Source organism: Wickerhamomyces anomalus, assembly GCF_001661255.1.
Source record: "Wickerhamomyces anomalus NRRL Y-366-8 unplaced genomic scaffold WICANscaffold_6, whole genome shotgun sequence".
Classification (NCBI taxonomy): Eukaryota; Fungi; Ascomycota; class Saccharomycetes; order Phaffomycetales; family Wickerhamomycetaceae; genus Hansenula; species Hansenula anomala.
Genome location: NW_017567115.1, coordinates 1,010,421 through 1,029,577, shown reverse-complemented (window position 1 = coordinate 1,029,577; position 19,157 = coordinate 1,010,421). Strand labels below are relative to the sequence as shown.

The 19,157-nt window shown below is 34.7% G+C and overlaps 9 protein-coding genes across 9 annotated transcripts; 3 read left to right on the top strand and 6 right to left on the bottom strand.

Moving 5' to 3' along the window:
• Positions 1–561: 561 nt before the first annotated feature.
• HOS4 (Hos4p) lies at positions 562–3,993 on the top strand (the record flags this gene model as incomplete). Its single annotated transcript, XM_019185177.1, has 1 exon — positions 562–3,993. One exon carries the CDS (start codon positions 562–564, stop codon positions 3,991–3,993), a length of 3,432 nt encoding a protein of 1,143 aa, XP_019036998.1.
• Positions 3,994–4,140: 147 nt separating this feature from the next.
• Positions 4,141–5,370, bottom strand: COG5 (Golgi transport complex subunit COG5; the record flags this gene model as incomplete). The annotated part of the gene is made up of 1 exon (XM_019183861.1): positions 4,141–5,370. The coding sequence occupies one exon, from the start codon at positions 5,368–5,370 to the stop codon at positions 4,141–4,143; it is 1,230 nt and encodes a 409-aa protein (XP_019036997.1).
• Positions 5,371–5,563: 193 nt separating this feature from the next.
• On the bottom strand, positions 5,564–6,646 carry HPM1 (protein-histidine N-methyltransferase; the record flags this gene model as incomplete). The annotated part of the gene is made up of 1 exon (XM_019182288.1): positions 5,564–6,646. The coding sequence occupies one exon, from the start codon at positions 6,644–6,646 to the stop codon at positions 5,564–5,566; it is 1,083 nt and encodes a 360-aa protein (XP_019036996.1).
• Positions 6,647–7,073: 427 nt separating this feature from the next.
• On the bottom strand, positions 7,074–7,984 carry WICANDRAFT_97216 (cytochrome c oxidase subunit IV family protein). Its single transcript, XM_019186575.1, has one exon. It carries the CDS (start codon positions 7,861–7,863, stop codon positions 7,396–7,398), a length of 468 nt encoding a protein of 155 aa, XP_019036995.1. The 5' UTR covers positions 7,864–7,984; the 3' UTR covers positions 7,074–7,395.
• Positions 7,985–8,254: 270 nt separating this feature from the next.
• On the bottom strand, positions 8,255–10,792 carry SEC24 (COPII subunit SEC24; the record flags this gene model as incomplete). Its single annotated transcript, XM_019182280.1, has 1 exon — positions 8,255–10,792. The coding sequence occupies one exon, from the start codon at positions 10,790–10,792 to the stop codon at positions 8,255–8,257; it is 2,538 nt and encodes an 845-aa protein (XP_019036994.1).
• Positions 10,793–11,544: 752 nt separating this feature from the next.
• Positions 11,545–13,681, top strand: WICANDRAFT_97213 (putative metalloendopeptidase; the record flags this gene model as incomplete). Its single annotated transcript, XM_019186574.1, has 3 exons — positions 11,545–12,119; positions 12,170–13,331; positions 13,413–13,681. Exons 1-3 carry the CDS (start codon positions 11,988–11,990, stop codon positions 13,679–13,681), a joined length of 1,563 nt encoding a protein of 520 aa, XP_019036993.1. The 5' UTR covers positions 11,545–11,987.
• A 312-nt stretch (positions 13,682–13,993) lies between these two features.
• On the bottom strand, positions 13,994–15,619 carry PFK26 (6-phosphofructo-2-kinase; the record flags this gene model as incomplete). Its single annotated transcript, XM_019180875.1, has 1 exon — positions 13,994–15,619. A coding segment is annotated over one exon (1,626 nt), but the record flags the coding sequence as incomplete, so codon positions are not given.
• A 714-nt stretch (positions 15,620–16,333) lies between these two features.
• On the bottom strand, positions 16,334–17,338 carry WICANDRAFT_65132 (uncharacterized protein; the record flags this gene model as incomplete). Its single annotated transcript, XM_019183860.1, has 3 exons — positions 16,334–17,136; positions 17,194–17,233; positions 17,291–17,338. The coding sequence occupies 3 exons, from the start codon at positions 17,336–17,338 to the stop codon at positions 16,334–16,336; spliced, it is 891 nt and encodes a 296-aa protein (XP_019036991.1).
• A 478-nt stretch (positions 17,339–17,816) lies between these two features.
• On the top strand, positions 17,817–18,689 carry MOB1 (Mob1p; the record flags this gene model as incomplete). Its single annotated transcript, XM_019182290.1, has 2 exons — positions 17,817–17,959; positions 18,020–18,689. Coding segments are annotated over 2 exons (813 nt in total), but the record flags the coding sequence as incomplete, so codon positions are not given.
• Positions 18,690–19,157: the final 468 nt, after the last annotated feature.

Sequence of the window (19,157 nt, the reverse complement as noted above, 5' to 3'; positions counted from 1 at the left end):
TCCGCTTGAGCCGTTGGGAGTGTTGAGCTCTAGCTATCAATTATACCAACAGCTAGACCTCAATGGCAAGAAGACGGCGAGTATTATTGTACTCGATTGCCTTGAGGATAAATCTTGATCCTTAGTATTGATCACGCTAAAGACATTAATTTGAGGTCCATTCGAGTTTTGTTTTAGAATTTGTACCAAGAAAACGCTTTATCGGCCGTGAAGCTTTGACACATTTTCTCGAAACCTCAAAAACATCGGCTACTTTGACAGCATTGGGTTAAAATAAGAGGTCAAACTATAATTCTGACAGCAGAAAGGATAGCCACTAGCCACTACTTTCAATATACACTCTTTACACTCAAATTCCACCAAATCCATCACTTCTTTCTCTCTTTTCGCTCTCTCATCTCAATTTTAATGTGTTCGCGAAACTCGCGAATGTGTTTTTTTTGGTTTTTGCTAGGAGGAAAAAAAACCACAAATTTAAGCAGGAACAACTCAGAAAATGAGCATTAAATACAACAAGTTTCAAGAATCAAAGGTATTGCGGTGCTGGAGCCTTATTTGATTATGAACACAGGCACAGGCAACAAGGAGCGCTCGCCACAAGACAATCAGCGCCCAGGTGCTACGGGAGGCCACAAGCGTAGCAGTGTGTTTGGCTCAAGTTCAAATATATTTGGTCACAAACCTTTAACGGCTTCTCAACCTTCAAAAACTACAAATGAAATCAAGAACAATGCACCTTCAATTCAAAGTCGTGAGAAACCTAGTTCAGAGGATGCTAAGGAGAAATCTGATTCAAAAGAAGCTGAGCATATCATCACAGATTCAAGTAACAATAAAGATACCAAAGAACCAAATGAGTCCACAAATACCACAACTGACCCAATAAAGTCTGAAGATAAACTTGTCAAAGAAGGTTCTGAGATTGAAGAACTAGCATCTGGTAAATCCAAACCTTCAACATCGTTTGCAAGTTATCTTTCGAATGTTAAGAAAAGAAAACAAGAAATTGAAGAGAAGAAAATCAAAGAATTGGAGGAAACCAAAGCAAATCCAACCACTTCGTCTAACGAAGATGTCACCATGACAGAAGACAGTGTCGCAGATGTTAATATAGAGGAAAATCAACAACCAGAAGCAAAGAGACAAGTGTCCACTGAAAGTACATCAACTGAAGTAAAGAGGGAAGATCCAACCATTCAAGAAACTCCTAAAGATAAAACCTCTGACGCTTCCAAGAGTCCAGTTTCAACTTTGTCTTCGGAATTGTCAATACTTCCTTCCTCATCGTCAGCAGACAAACAGGATGCATCACGTTCCTTCCATATCCCACCAAGAATTCCTGAAAGTGATTCAAATTCTGATGAAGGTGATATTACCAGAACACCAAGAAGAAAACAAAATACTCCAGGAGGCGAGCTTAGTGTTGCTGAAGATTCAGATGCTGAAACTGTCCATGGTGACTCTCCTCCAAAACCGAGAAGAGGTAGATTAGTTAGAAAATCTGAAATGGGATCAGATGTTTCTGACAAGAAAACGGCATTAGAAGGCAATCATCAAGATTTGGACTCCTCATCATATCACAAAAAGTTAATATTGGGAAAGTTGGAAAGAAGAAGTCAGTCTAAATCAGTTTCACCTCAAAGACATAGTTCAACAGCAAAGAGATCCAAAGGAAAAGATCAAAGTGGACGAGCAAAATTACAAAGAGCCTGTGATAAAGGAAAGTTAGAAGAGGCTAAAAGATTACTTGAAGAAGGTGCTGAAGTTAATGATCAAGATAATGCTGGTAATTCTGCATTACACGATGCTGCATTGAATGGACATACTAAAATCGTGGAATTACTACTGCAACATAATGCTCATATTAATCTTAGATCGGGCCCTGAAGTCCTTGATACTCCATTAATTGATGCTGCTGCTAATGGACATATTTCTACAGTGAAAATGCTTTTGAAATATGGGGCAGACCCAAGGATTCAAAATAGCCATGGACAGAATGCTCTTGACTCTCTTGAAGATTCACATCCAAATACCCCTGAATTGAAAGTGATATTGAGGGAAGCAACATTGGCATTGAAGTCAAAACAAATTGATGTATCAGGAACAGCATCTGATTTGGGAGATTCGAGTTATGATGAAGATCGTTCAAATTCGCATTCTAGAAACAATCCCAGATCTCGTAAAAGAGGTCCTAGAAATGATCTGCTACTTGTCGATTTTACCACAAAAGAGGGTAGAGAAGCGGTTTTTTCAAAAGCTAGTGATGGTGATGTTCAATTCGTTGGTACATATCTTGAAAATGGTGGTCCTCCTGACTCTGAAGCATTAGCTCTCGCTGCTAAATTTGGTCATACTGAAGTTGTCAATTTATTTCTTGCATTTGGTGCAAAAATTGATGTTACCGATGAAAAAGGTTTAACTCCTTTGATGCAAACCGTTGGACGTGGTCATATTGACACTGTGAAGTTATTGTTACAAGCTGGTGCTGATCCGGCAAAGCTTTCAAGAGATAATAAAAGTGTGCTGGAAATAGCTAAAGATTCTTTAATATCTGATGAAGAGGAAATCAGATTGTTGACTGATGCTTTAAACAAGGTTTCAAATCAATCAAATCCAGGTGCTAAAAGCTCTAATGATACTAAAGTTAAGAAAAGAAAAATTAGCTTGAAAGATGAACAACAAGATACACATGAACTGAAAAAGAAAAAACATCACAGTAATCAAAAGCAACAACATGAACGCTCATCTGCTCCTGCAACTGAAACAATGAAGGAAAGGGATCATAAAGTGGAAAAATCAAGATCTCATGAAGTTATCAAACCAAAACCTGTTGAATCTAAATTTTCGGGTCCAAAATCAGAATCTATGAAAAGAACACATAGCAGTGATGCAAAAGATCATGTCAAAGTCCAAAAAATTGACCAACCTGTGGAATCTTATGAAGAAAAACAAGCTAGATTGATCAAAGAAAAAGAAGAATTGAGAAAGGTTGAGGAAGCTAATGAATTGAGAGCTGCTAAAGAGAAAGAGGATGCTAAGAAGAGAGATGAAAAAGAAAAAGAAGAAGCTCAAAAACGTAAATTAAAAGAAATAGAAGATGCAAAGAAGCGTTTAGAAAGAGAGAGGGAAGAATCAAAGAAACGTGAAGAATTTGAAGCTATTAGAGCAGCTAAGCGTAAAGCTAGAGAACAACAATTCCTGAATGATTTTGAAACTGCTGAGAAAAAGAAGGAAGAAGAGTTGAAGAAACTTGCTGAGTTGCAAGCAGAGCGTAAATTGAAAGAAGCTCAAGAAAATGAAGCTAGAGCCAAGATGGAGGAAGAGAAAAAACAAATCATGTCCCAAAAGGAGGAGATTGAAAGACGTCGCAATATTAGAAGTCAATATCCTTATGGTTTACAAAAGGCAACATTTGATGGTAGCAGAACAAAAGAAGAAGTTTTGGCTTATTTACCACTTTACCATTTTGAAAAAGATGGGGTTCAATATTGTGCTGACTTACAGGTTATAATGATCTTAGGTATTGAAAAATTTTATGACAAATATCAAGAGTTGTCAAATAACAAAAAATCAATCGAAGAAAAAGAAAAGACACCATTATTTAATTATTTTTATCCATTTTTAGGAAACTTCAGTTTCAGATCAACTTCAAAGCAAATGGAAAATTTCAATGAAGAGTTACAAAAATTTACAAAGTTGAACATCAATTGGATCAATTATGAAGACGTTTTGAAAATTATCAAACAAGATTTTGAACCCATTTATGATGTTGTTATTACAAGAACTCTGGCAATTGATTTGAATCATGGTCAAGATTCAACAGCTGCGGTGACTTCCAACTCTACAGGATTTATCACTCCAAAAGTTGAATCGGAACCTGTTTCAAGAAAAGTTTCATCAAGTTACCCATCAATTACTAAGAGATTGCCTTTATTATTGAGAAATAGACCTGCTGTTCTAAAAGCACTTTCAAAGAATAAGAAGCTGTGGTGATTATGTCTGATATTTTGTTTGTTTTTCTGTTTGATGTTTGTATTGATTAAGGTTTGGGTTTTGTTTATTGAAATAGGCGTTGTGTTTTTCTTGGTTATTAATGAACAGTAATGTGTATTATATTCTTTCAAACCTACTGTAGATGTTTTATCTAATTCTCTCCAGTGTGGAAACTGAATTCAACATCATTCTAACTTCTATACCATCTTTTGATATACTTGCATCACTTTGTGTAACTTTTTTAATAATTGAAGCTCTTATTTGTTCTTTATAACTTGATAAAGATTTAGCAACAGGGCCACCTCTATTCATAGTTTCTTTAAATTTCAATTCAAATTTCTTAGCAACATCTCTCCAAAATACAGATAAAAGATTGACAATTTCTAAAGAGTCTAATAAATCATTTAATAAACTTTTTTTGGAAACATTGTTTTGAGAACTTGTTGATAACGATTCAACATCTGTTATAGAGTTTAAATCTATTTGATCTAATATTTTTGAAATTTTACTTATTAACGTACCTTTTTTAGCCACTTCATCTAATGCATTTTCTAAATTTCTTGGTGAGTTTAATACTCTAGTTAGGAAATTCACAGATATTATAACGTTTGTAGATAGTAATTCACGGATTGAATTGTATAATTCTGATTTATCTAGTAGAGCTAATGATTGGAAAATTTCCTTTAGTTCGATATCCGATTTTGATTTGATTGAACGTTCATCAATTGATTTGATTGAGTTTTTCAATAATTGTAGTAAAGATCTTGTTCTTTCAATTGCTATTGGTTCGTATTCCCTAACTATTCTGAGACTTTTGAGGTTTGGGTTTTTGGAAATGTGGGTATTTAATTGTTGATGATATTTTGATAATTTTACCAGTAGTTTAGTGTTGATTTTAGAATTATTTGGTATGGTGTTGGAAATCTCCTCTGAATTTGAAAAATCTTCAATTTGTTGCACCAAATATAAGAAATACGTCACAGATCTAAGTAAATAAGAGGTTGAGTGTAATTTTTTCAAGGCATCTTGGATCTTTGTTGCTTCTTTATATGGATCAATAATATCTTTCTCTAATCTTTGATATGAAGAGTTGACATGATCTAATTGTGGTGTGATTTGTTGGAATAGTTCTTTTGATGTGATACTCTTGTGGATTTCTTTGATTAAATTGTCATGATCATCAGTGCTAATTTTTTCCAAGTTTAGATCAATGTTATTAATATCAAATTTTACTCTCTTGATTGAAGTTGAAAGATCTAATTCATTTTGGGATGAATTTGTAGCCAACAACAAGTCATTTGCAAATGAAATTGGATTGAAGTCAGGTTCAAGGAATGTATCATAGTCTGAAAGATCAATATTCTGGGAATTGGACATTGTATGGCTGAGACCTAGTGGTTTCCAACTGAGATCCATTACTTGTCTAGTTGATGAATTCTCGAGTTTTTGAACTTCACCTTCAAACGTCGCGAATTCGTTTTATGGTTCAGGGCCACTACTTTTGATAACCCAAAAAACATGACATTTTATGGAATTCTATGGAGAAAATGCTATTGTTTAATGCTAATATCTATCGTATTATGACAATGGATCTTTGTAATCCAGCTTTGACTTTTTCAGTTTGGAATTCTATTGAAATTCCTTGTTGAATTTTATTTTGTAGATAATTTTCAAAGTCTATCAAACTTCCACCAACGCCAAAATATATATCCTTCGCAGCAACAAGGGCAGTTGGAATGTTCCCAGTAGAGTTCTTTGATGCCATGATTAATTCAATCAATAACTCACCAATTATTGGTAAAGTTTCTGGAGAATAGATGGTTTCCGATGTTATTATTAACCCTATTCTATTGGTGTCTTTTGTGATTAAATTGAAGAATTCTCTGTTCCATGCTCCTGAAAATAATTCAATTGAAATGTTTTTGTTAACCAGCGTTTCCTTAAACGCTTGAATTAATGCTGGTGTAAGTTGTAATTCATCATCAAGAATTGGTATTTCAGGATCTTCACTTCTTTGTAATTCTAATAATTGTTCTTGAGGTAAAGTTGAAGCCCAAGAGACAATTAAGTTTGGTAAAGTAACAAGTCTTAGTACAACTGGGTTATAGTCTGACAATTTGAACTTTAAGTTAGTTGTGCCTGTTTTTAAGGCTCTTTGAAATAGAAAAGTTGATGGTAATGAAGTACCACATCCTAATTCAACAACATCACCTTGACCAAACACTTCAGAATCGGATAAAGTGGAGAGCTTATCCACTGCATCGATCGAACATTCCCAACTTTTCAACCCTCCTTCATAGACATTTTTTTGTAAATCAGTGGTATCAGTTCCCATTAAAACACCAAATTCTTCATCTTGATTTTCACCACCTTCTTCACTCATTAATTGATGCTTAACATCAAATAATTCTCTTCTAAAGACAACTTGACCACTTGGAGTTGTATATCTTTCAAAAGTGACTCTAATATTTATCAAAGATTGTTGTAATTTCAAGAAATCTTCATGGATTGGGGGTTTGGCATCTTTATTTGATGAATCCAATGGATTCACACCTTGTGACACATCCACTTGAGCTATTGAGTTCTGGTTTTCGGCATCTATAAGCTCGTCATCGCTAAAATTATCCTGGGTGAAACCAAAAGAGAATGACATCTTCAAAAGCTGAACAACAAGCTTTTTTTTTATCTTCAAAATGTTTTTGAATCCGAAATGCTCATCGCTCTCAAATTTTTTTCAAAATCAGATTCGCGAAATCTGGTTTACCCAAATCTCAGGTGACTCAAATAATAAGGAGAAGATCAACCAAAAGATACAGAGCCTACAACTGATAAGCACTTGTTTAAACTAATAGAATCAGATTTTTTTATATAATTTTTATACACCTTTGCTCCTAATTGAAAATGACCACTCTTCTTTCTTTGAAAAAATTTCCTGTAATTGATAGTATATCTCATTCATAAAATGCTAATATGTGATCATGAAAAAACACAACAAAAACCAATACTGACTTGAAAAAAAAGAGAAACGAAATAAAATGTTATAAAAAAAAGTAAAATGAAAATCAATATAAAGTCAACTTGGGAAATTCAATTCAAAAAAAGGCAACAGAGATTGGGTGTAATATAAAAAAAAAATTGTATGATGATATTTTGATTGTGATTAATATAATCATGCAGACTCTCTTCATCCAAAAAAACGTTCAAAAAAAAAACTTTGTTACTAAATTATAATAAATAATGAGAAAACATTTGAATAGTAAAAAATTATATCAATCATAAGATATATTTGTTGTTGTAAAATGTGTTGTTTTTGTTAATTTTAATTTTTTTTGCTGTTATAGATATTTTTTTTGCTTGTAGATAACGATGAACTTGAAAAGTTAGTGATGAATTTCAAAAGATCTATTTGCTTTGAACTTGAGAGTATGTAGACCATGGGTTAGCATTCTTTGATTTCAAATATTCATCAGATTTTTCTTGCCATTCACGGTTCATAGTTCTTGGAGCATCTGGAGAGTTGTATCTAATTAAACCGAAAATGGCACCAGAGATAGCTAAACCAACAAAGACACCAGTGGCGATTTTACCAGCTTCACCTTTTGGATGAATTGGACGACGTGGACCCCAAGCACCATAAGAAATGTACCAAGCAGCTCTTTTTTCAGCATGAGTTAATTCACCCCATGGTAATTTTTGACGTTCACCTAATTGAGAAACAATTTCTTGTTGGTCAACAGCTGGTAATTCTTCCCATCTTTTTTCTAATTCAACAATAGAAGCATTTGAAATAGCATGAGTTTGAGCAAATCTAACTGGAGTGGTTCTAGCAACGTTTCTAGTCAAGTTTCTTGAAGCAAATGAACGTAGCATCTTGATATGTATTACTGGTTATAGGGGAATATTCAAATGTATGGGTTTAAGTTCGTTTGAATTGAATAATTGAAAAGAACAAGTTGTAAATATGATTTGTTTTCTAACTGGTTTTTCTTCCACTAGGGACTTTGGAAAAAAAATATCACCACATCAGAAAAAACCCAAAAAAAAAAAAAAAAAAAAATTGGTTTAAACAAAATTTAATTCGCTGGAGGTCACGTGCAAGTCACGCCTGGTCAGGGCACTCTCAGCATAACCGTACGAGAATGGAAAAAGAGTACAAAAGTAGTTTAAAAGTAGATTGAATTGTAACTATAAAGAGATGAATTGAAAATAAACAAACAAAGCACGCTTTTCGATTTATATTATATATAAAAAAATGTTCTTCCTATTGAGCCAACTTATCTTTAGTTGCTGATAAAAATTCACGATAACTTGGTTGGTTATTGATTCTATCTTCAACCAATTGAGATGCAGCCCATAGACGTAGACTTGAAACTTCTCTAGCATTAGCAGCATTGATTGGCTCATTGGCAGATCCTCCTCTAACAATATACAAGTTTTGATATAAAACTGTATCATCACCTTCTCTAACTTTAGCAATGATATTTCTAACTTTTTCATTAAATTCATTATCCAAAACTGGTAATTCATATTTACCAATTGGAACTTGGAAAATATCTGGAACACCGAAAACATCATTAACTAAATCTGGAACTGCATCACCACCAATCCATAAAAATAATTCAGTAGTGTTATTAATTAAATATAACCCATATCTTTCAAAATGTTCGGCACCTGAATTAATAGCATTTGGTAAAACAATTTGATTAGTTTCTGAATCTGGTAATCCTGCTTCATCTGGAATATCATGTAATGAATAAACAGTTGGATAAATATATCTAACCAATTGTGGTAAAGGTAATGAAGCCAACAAGTTTAATGCATTAGCTCTATGATCTGATGGAACTTTACCTGGTCTCAAACCAATATGTTTGGATAAAGAATGTAATAATAATGGTAACATTCTCAAGTTAGTTGAAAACATTAATGGAGATGCACCACCTAAATTACCTGCAACAACTTCTTTTTTATAAACATTCAACAAATCTAATAAATATTTAGATAATAAATCTCTTGCATCATTTAATGAAGATGAATAAACTTTTTCCACAGCTTTTTGAGTATAATAATTAGTTAAAGCCAATTGATCAGCAGAGGCATAAACTTCTGAAATGTTTGATGTTGTTGGAATTGCAGTTGTTATAACTCTAATTCTACGTTCACCAAAATTTGTTGTATGTAAAACAGCAGTTTGTAAATAAACAACAGGTTTTGTAATGTTTTCTTCAATTGAAATTTCAATAACATAACCTTGATCTCTAGGGAAAGTTGGGAATGAACATAAATCAGATGATCTATTGAAGAAATTACCATAAAATGCACTCATTCTTAATCCACTTGAACCTCTTGTTCTTAAAACAGCATCTAATGCAATATCTGAACTTAAAGTATTTGAAATTTCTTTTGATAATTTTGTAACATCTTCAATATTATTTGCAGTCCATGATGGATAATAATGTGTTTGACCTGCAGTAAATCTTGGTAGATTAGATAAAGTGGCAACATCTTGATAAGTACCTGAAGTTAAGAAAAACTCCACACTAACTTGTGATTTATTACAATCAACTGCAAATGATTTATAAAATGAATCATTAGCTGATAATAATGCAGATGCTTCTTTTGGCTTATCAGAAACACTTTCCTCATCTCTTTGAACTAATTTACCAACACCAACGTTTGGTAATGTTGAAGCAAATGCAACAACTTTACCACCACTTGATTGAGTTAAGTTATGTGCAGATTTTAAAGCTGGACCTAGGGCAAAGCTTGGATTTATAGTATCAGCAAATAAATTGTGTAAATTACTCAATAATTTTTCAATATTTTGTCTTGCAGCTTTAATATTGACTAACAAGGAATCTGGTGATGGAACAAATGGTTCATCTAGATCAGGAACAACAAATAATGAACATTCACCTTGTTCGGAATCTTCTGGAATGTTGAAATAATGTAATGTGGAATCAACACCAATGATTGCAATTCTTGATCTTGAATCACTGTTTGGAATTCTATCTAAAGTTTCCAAGATTGTTGTAGCAACAGTAGCTAATAACCCAGATTTAACTGAAGCAATTGAAACATCAATAACAAAAACATAAGATAATGGTTGAGGAGCTCTAACCATATATTCAGGTGGGGCAATAAATTCAACAACTGAATGATTCAATTCATTTCTTTCATATCTATTTGTAATTAAACCTGTATGATCATCAACATCAAAAGCTTTTGGAACATCATTTTGTAAAGAACATAAATTACATCTCCATCTTCTATTTTGTTCAGTGAAAGTGACAAATGGGTTGATATAAGTACGACAACGACGACAACGAGCAATAACAGTGTCACTAACTAATTTAACAGGATTAGTTTCATCTTGTAATGAAATATAAGGTCTTAGAACAACAGCTAAAGGTAATTTTGATTTTTTCAGTAATGAATGAGTAGTTGGAATAGCATTTAAAGTAGATCTAATGAAATCTGGTGGTGTATTTGCATTTGGATTATTTGGAATTAATGATGTATCAGCAGGTATGACTAAAGGTGGTGGTGGTAAAGTTAAATCATGGATTGGAGGTGGTAATTCTTTTAATAAATCTGTTTGATATAGTTGGTTTAAAGGTAAAGCTTGTCTAGTTGCAGCAGTAGCATCATGTGGAGATGTTACACCATTATAATTGTACCCACCAGCAGCACCTGGGTAAGCACCGCCTGCATTAGGAGTACCAATTGGAGCAGCACCTACCTGTGGATATTGTTGACCGTAAGCTGGTTGACCATATTGAGGAGCACCAGCAATGTTCATGTTACTGAAACCTTGAGTAGCAGCTTCTACTGATGGATCAACAGCTTGTTGTGGATAACCATTAGCACCTGGTGTGAAATAAGATGGAGCACCATTCACAGGGACAGCACCAGCTGCAGCTGCATCAGGAGTACCATAGCCTGGTGTTTGAGCAGGATAACCACCTTGTTGTTGTGGAACTGGGGCAGCTTGAGCTTGGTTCACTTGATACTGAGCAGTTGGATAATGACGTCTTCTATGACCAGACATTTCTCTTTTTCTTAGATATGAATTTGTGAGGTCAACTCAAAAAGATTGTAAAGAGACACGGATTCACTTGATTCAAAAGGAAGGTGATTGGGAACTCCTTTGATGATTGTTGTTGTTGTTGTTGATAATTGGAGAGCTGTCCTTTTCTGAAAAATTGGCAAAACAAACAATTGGATAAAAAAGTCAATCGCCGGCAAGCACAAATGCAATATCTAGCAGCTAGAGTCTCGAGCGAACTTGAACAGAACCCGTTTGGTTTTGGAATGGCTTTTGTATTTCCAGAGTTTCGCCTAATTTCCTCTGATCTGATTTGGATCTTGTTTTTTTCTCGTTCGCTGGCATTTCAAAGAAGTCGAGAAAGGCACGAGAGGGTAACGGCCTTAACTATTGTGTTCTGCTAGGGGCAGATGGCATATAAGGTGAGCATATTGTCTTGACCAGATTGACTTTGTTTTATCCTTGCAAAAAGAGGCCAAAACGATGTCAATTAAGATATACAATATCCAGAACAACGGGACAGTCCACACGCCTTTGCTCATAGTCCATGGGGAATCCACCGTATCGCAGAACGGTGTGCTATCCGTGAGCCATCAAGGAGACGCATTCCCTCCATTGCATTATGAAGTCAACAAGGGTTTCTTCAAGGCATTGGTCCATCTAGATCCCGGTGAAAACTCACTAGTCTTCACTCATAGTCAAGGCAAACTGGGTGGTGGTCAACCTCAGTTTGATACCAATGGTCAGAATAAGCCATATGCGGTTGGCTTCAAGATTGTTTATCAACCATTGTTACAGAATAGACCAGTTCATTTATGTTTGTTGCTAGCTAAAGATTCTCCTGGTGTTTATGATTGCACTCCTCAAAAGAAGAATCAAGAAGGTAATGGTGTTGACCTGGCAATCAAGAAACTTAGAATTGGTGGGAGATTGATGCAAGCATTTACAAATGAACAAATGTTACGAGCTGGATTTGGTCAAAGAACTTTTAATTTCGTTGAGGAATATACAAAAGATACACAATTCATTCAAGAATGGAGCTCCCCAAGATTCAGAAATACAATCAAGATTCATATCTTGCGTTCCAAAAAAACCTTGAAAGAATTGAGAGATTCAAATCTAGCCCAACAGAACCCAAATGGTAACAATACTGGTGGACTATTTGGAATTGCAATGGATGCTTTAAGAGACTATGGTGGTCCCTTTGTTGAATCAAACAAACCGGTTCAAGCAGCAGTGATATTTATGGATGCACATTATGATCAAAAATTGAACATGATCTTGACACATGCAGCTTTAGGTGGTGGTGATGATAAGATTAAACTAGCCATTTTTGGTTCTCATGGGTTATATTCGTGGCCTGCAGCTTTTGAACAAGTTGTTCCATGTTTCTTAGATACTACACCGAGATCAAGTGACGTTGCTAATGATGCTAATGAATGTGGTTCTTATTGGGAATGTTTAACCATCACATTGGGTGCATTTATGCATGAGATTGGTCACTTGCTAGGATGTCCCCATCAAAAATCAGGTGTGATGCTCAGAGATTATGTTACATTGAACAGATCTTATTTGACAAGGGAATCTTACTCAACAAGAACTGGGAGACAAGGTTTAGTGCCTATCTTGCCTAAAGATGAATGTACATGGCATAGGTTAGATTTATTGAGATATCTTTATCATCCTTCATTTACATTACAAAGTGATTATCTTGACCCTTCATTCCAGAAAACCAATAGATTACCAGGTAAGGCTTCATTGCTTCCTGTCGGTAATAGAACTGCATTGCTAAAATCGGCCACTGGTATTTATGCAATTGAAATTTTCCCTGGTGATTTAGCTGAAGGTTATATTGAATTTTTACCAAAATCTTTAGGTGGTGTTGGACCTCAACAAGAAGTTTATGTTACTGTTGATGAATTGAAATCAAAATTACCTAGAGATAAGCAAAACGGGAAGTTTTCATTACATGTTCAAACAGTTGATGGTAACCAATCAGATTTTAATGATTTTGAACACTTGGTTCAAGATACCTCCAATTTCTTACAATCAGATTTTGGTTTGGGAAGAGGCCAAATCACGGCCATCAAATCTGGTATTTTGGGGCGTCAAGATCGTGTCAACAATCAACCTATTGTGTTTGATCCAGCCAAAGTCACCTCTGTTAGAATTTATCATGGTATGGCACTTGATGGGGTTAGAATTAATACAAGAGCAGATGCTCCACCACCTCCATATTCAGCACCTGAAAACACTCCGCCAGTTCCAAGCAGAGACTATAAACATAAACTGGGTTCATTAATATCTGGATTTAGAAACCAATCAATCAAAGACCAATCAACTGTGCAACCTTATTCTGGATCCACATCTTCAGTGTTATTTGGTAAACAAACAAATAGCTACACTGACTTCCATTTACAGCCTGGTGAATTTATTTCTCACTTTATAGTTCGTAGTGGTCTTTGGTTAGATGCTTTACAAGTTGTTACAAATACAGGCAGAATGAGTCCAATGTGTGGTAATACAGGGGGTGGTGGAGAAGGTGTTTTGGAACCACCACATGGCTATGAGATTATTGGTCTTTTCGGAAATATTGGTGATTGGGTTGACTCAATGGGTGTTTTGTACACAAATAAGTTGTAAAAGTATTCATAAAATGTCTTGTCTATCTAAATTATATTGTAGAGCTACGTACAAATAGAAAGTATTCATTTAAATTTTCATTATAATAGAGCTCATATAAATAATTTCGTTAAGCATAGACATATAGCATTAATTTCTTAAATTATTCTTCAATTTGGCCAACTTTTCTGACAATTTATCCAATTCAATAGCACTTTTCTGACTCAAATTTGGATTCCCTCTTGCCCTATTCAATGATTCCAAAGGGTTCCCAGGTCCAATTCTTATAGCATTGGATGAATTGATGCTAGAACTGCTGTTACTACTACTAGCAGCTTTCAAGTTTGGTGGTAATGTTGGAACAACTGAGTATTTTCTTTCTCTAAAGGCAACACCAACCTCTTTAACCTTTTTATTATGTAAGTTTTCCTTTGGAACTTTGAAAAACCAATCTTTTGTTTCATCATATTCAAACAATGACCATTCAACACCATAAGGTTTTGGTTCTAATAAATAAACACAATGTAATGGAATATCCAAATTGGTAATTACATCCCTATTCAAATTCATGAAATATCCCAATAATACTCTAGCAACAACTCTATGAGTGATTAATAAGACATGATCTGTTGTTCTTTCAACCTCATTGATGATTGGTCTCACTCTGTTGATAACATCTAGATAAGACTCACCACCAATACCAGGATATCTATATCTTAATTTATCTTTAATTCTTGCACTGAATTCTTCAGGATATTTATTTTGAATTTGTTCATAAGTCATTCCTTCACAAATACCAGCACTTAATTCATTCAACATTCTAATTTCTTTGATGTAATACTCATCATCAGGGAAATACTTTGAGGATTCAATAGCTCTTTTCAACATACTTGTCCAAACAAGGAAATTTGGTTCTGCGGGTATTTCAGTAACTTCACCTTTTCTAGCCAATTCTGTGTAATGTTCCACTTGATCTTCACGAAATTTATTCTTTTCAGATTCAATAAATCTTGCTAAAGTTTTTGAGAATTTTTGACCTCTTTCAGTTAGTGAGGCATCACCACCGATCTTTCCTGAAACATTATCTTCACTTTCACCATGTCTTGTAATCCAAATTTGTCTTTCATTCAAGTTAAAATTCAATAAATAATAAATAGTTTGAGAAGCTAAAAATCCATGAATATTATAAGCAACAACTTTTTTACCAACATCAATCATTTTAATGTACTGTAAACCTTCGTCATCGTCAATTGTTTGATACGCTTTTTCGTAATTTGCCAATCTTCCAGTGAAATCTTTCAAAGCCAATTCTTGATCCATATCTTTATAATCAGGACCACTTAATTTTAATCTTATGTTTTTATGAACAATTGATTTATCAGAACATATACTTTCCAAATACAAGATTTTTATATCTTTATTTCTTTCATGGACTTTTTTCATAATTTTTTGTCTTCTAGACTTTGTGCTATTTGTTGCGTCAAATATACCAACAGAACCAGGACCATCTAAAAGGTAATCTAATAATTGATCTAAAGTATCCATTGCCCATTTTTCTCTAATGTTTTTGAAATTCACGTTATCAGGGTTGAAAAAACTAGCATCGTGTTCATTATGAGTTGCTGCTGCTGTTGCTGCTGCTTCTGCCATTGCTTCTTGTGCTTTTTGTCTCTCGTTATCTTCATTCTGTTGATGTTGTTCATCTTCCAAGGGTTCCCTGGCGGGGCCGTAATGGTTTGAGTCTTTTCTTCTTGTATTACCAACATTGAAAACTCTGCATTCATGCTGTAACCAATTTAAATATCTTGTCAACTTATTTGTAATGTAAGATTTCCCTCTAGCTGGTAAACCAACCATAACAATCACTAGCTTTGAGCCTGCTTCTGTTCTTGCAATTTCTCCAGTTGGTGAAGTCTTTGATTTGGTAACCCCAGGCACATCAATTGCAGTAGCTCTTCTTTTACTAAGTTTAATTGGAGGAACGCTTAAAACTCTGTCAATTGTTGGTCTCATTTCAGGTGAATTCTCATATGAAGTCTCCTCTGAATTAATATTTGATAGTGTAGGCGAGGTGTTGCTTGACCCGACAGGAGTATCAGTTAATGGTCTTTTGTTGAAGTCTGGTAAATGAGAGTCGCCATCGTTGTTGTTGGTGTTGTTGTTGGTGTTGTTATTATCCACATTTCTGAATGGATTAATTGATTGCTTTTCTTCCTCTGGTAAATGCTTTGGAGGGCATTGGAAAACATCCTCTTTCAAATGAATAGAAGGATCTGGTCTCAGTTTTGGAGATGGTTCATCTTCTGAACTTGAAGCAATGGCATTCTCGTTATAATAAAATGGATTGGATGCTTGCTTTGGACCCTGACCTGAAGATTGATCACGTCGAGACTCGCTCATGAAGAAATGGGTATATGAGTTTGGAAAAGTTTAGCTGGGAATGTCAACCAATTGCAACCTGACTAAAACACAACGTTTCCCTTGATAGTGTTTTTTTTGAGCTAAATGCTTATTCTCATCAATCGAATTTGGTACTCTGTTGTGCACCACTTGATCTGCCAAAATGACATGTGTCTGATGTCTGGATTCGCTCATGAGACGCAAAAAAAAACTTCGCGAACACGTTCTACAATCAGTTTCAACATCATCAAAAACTTTTGTTTTAATTTTGGCTTATCCCAATAGTCTTAGCGTGAGTTCTACTGTAGCAAATGTACCAGCACTGCATGGAATGGCTCTCACTAAGGCAGGACCTATACCTCTCCAGAATCCTAAAAAGCCCTGGGTTTTCCATATCTGAGATGCAACATCTATTGAATTTTTGAACTTAGCATCTTTACCAAAACCATCACTTTGCAACCTACTCTTTATGACGTCTAATGGGTATGAAGAAATCCATAATGCATCACCAGCTAATGCACCATATAGTAGCAACTCTGGAGTTGATATATCTTTTCTTTGTAAGCCATCTCTTGAAGTTAAAGCATTTTGAATCAAGAATTCATAAGTCAAAAACCAGACACCGTAAGCTTGAGCTTCTCTCGCCAAAGTTATTGTGGACCCTCTGAATATACCTTTAAGTCCATGATTGTTATAAATCTTGCGCAAGGCATCTTTAGGTCCTTTGTAAATTTGCTTTTCACCTGATGGTTGAGTTTGTAAAATGATTCTTAATTGTTCTACTGGTGCTGTTATGGGAGTGTTCACAACACCTGCAAATGCACCTGCTAGATAGAATTGTTTTAATGTTAGATCTTTCTGCCCAGGTTCCCCATATCTCTTCAACAATTGACGTCTTGCTTCATGGAATGCATAAAATTGAACTGAAACGCAAGCACCAACACCAATCAATGGTGGTAGTGTACCTTTATAGAAAGCTCTAGGACCTTCATTTTTCAAAGTTGATGTTATTGCTTTTATCGGAGAATCAAATTGACCAGTCTGTAACCTAACTTTGACAAGATCAAACGGTTGCCCTGTTGAAGAAGGTTAGTGTTTTCTTTCCTACCATATGTAAATTCTATCAGACTCACCGATCAACACTTGAACAGCACCACCTGTAAACCCAGCAGTCTCAATTGGATTGTTAGCTTCCGATATACATGCATCTTTTCAAGCATCAATACTCACGATATCTTTAGCCTTTCTAGACCAGCTGTTATCAACGTGTTCGGACATGAATCAAATTTTCTTGAATGAACGAATACACATTTTTTCAAAATTGACTTGATTGATTTCTTTATCAATCATCCTCGAGCAGTTGTTTCAATTGTTGATGATGTGAAGTTGAATGTGGCTGATGCTATGTCACGAGACTTGTGGCTGGTGTTCTGTGGCGTTGTGGCTGAGGCTGTTATCCAACTCACAAATCATTTTCACTTCCTCTTTGGGAAGTCATCCGATTTGTGTCTCAATCCGGAAAGTGGTAAACAAAGCTTTTGACAACTGAAATCAAATCCAAAACATCATCGGGCTCATCACCAACTTGATCAGAAACATACTTTTTATTCACTCACATCAACTGTGTGCTTGGTATCATTTCAACCACAAGGACTAGAAGAATCAGAACATGTCGTTTTTCCAGAGCTTGTAAGTATTGTATTGGTGTTTTTTAGAGAACTATAAAACTGACAAGTTCAACCAAAGACATTTGAATAATGGGCACACAATAAAGACAACAAGAGGGTTCAAGAGAACCCAACAAGGAACAGCTGCTTCTCCAGATACCTCAAACTCATATTATCCACAATATCAACAGCAGCAGCAACAACCATATCAACAACAACAACAACAGAGTGCGTACCCACATCCAACTTTGAGAAGTAATCGTGTCAATCAAGGTTTCAACTCCACAACAAGTGTCAACAATGACAGCAATAACCATAACTATAACTCAGTAACATCTCATAAAGATATAAAACATATTGTTGAATCAACGTTGGGTTCAGGAGTTGCGTTGGCACAAGCTGTTAAATTACCAAGAGATGAAAATATAAATGAATGGCTAGCTGTCCATGTTGTTGATTTTTATAACCAAATAAATATGTTATATGGTACTATAACAGAGTTTTGCTCTCCAAAAACTTGTCCAAGAATGACAGCTACTAGTGAATATGAATATCTATGGCAAGATTCAAACTTGACAAAACCTGTTAGCGTTAGTGCTCCAAAATATGTTGAATCATTGATGCTTTGGATTCAGTCTTTATTAGATGATGAGAATATTTTCCCTCCAATGATCAACCAGCCTTTTCCACCACAATTTCAATCATTAGTGAAGACAATAATGAAGAGATTATTCCGTATCTATGCACATATCTATTGTCATCATTTTAATGAGGTGATCGAACTAGGACTAAACACTCTGCTAAATACAAGTTTTAAACATTTTTTGTTATTCTCAGATGAATTCAATTTGATTGCAAACAAAGATTTTGGTCCATTACAAACTCTGGTGATAGAAATGTTGGTTCAAGATGATGACGATAACGGGAACAATAATTATGAAAACAACAATGAGATACCATAAGGGAAGAGTAATTAGTGACTACATGGGGATTAATACAGGTTATTTATATCAATAAGAGACAATTGAAAACGTACAATTTTGTAAAATTTCAAGATGGCAGATTCCATGTTCAATAACTGACAGAATATCCTCTACTGTGTGTATATAAGGTAATTCCGATGTTCTATTAATATACATATAATGTTACAATTAGTGGATTCTTGATTCTTCTTATAGTTGATGTGAAATGTTGAGTATTGATGAATTGTGCATAATTGGTTATTCTGGTTATGTAATACCTGACATTCCCCCCCTCATTTCTGAGTATTTATTGAATGTAATAATATTAAATATGATGAAACTTGATTTGGAACTATATTGTGTTGTCTTTTGTTAACCGGTGTTCAATTGGTTGTGATTGAATATGAAAGAATGAGTGAAGTACCTATAGATTTAAAAGAATGATTCTTGAATGGTGTGGTAGGTTAA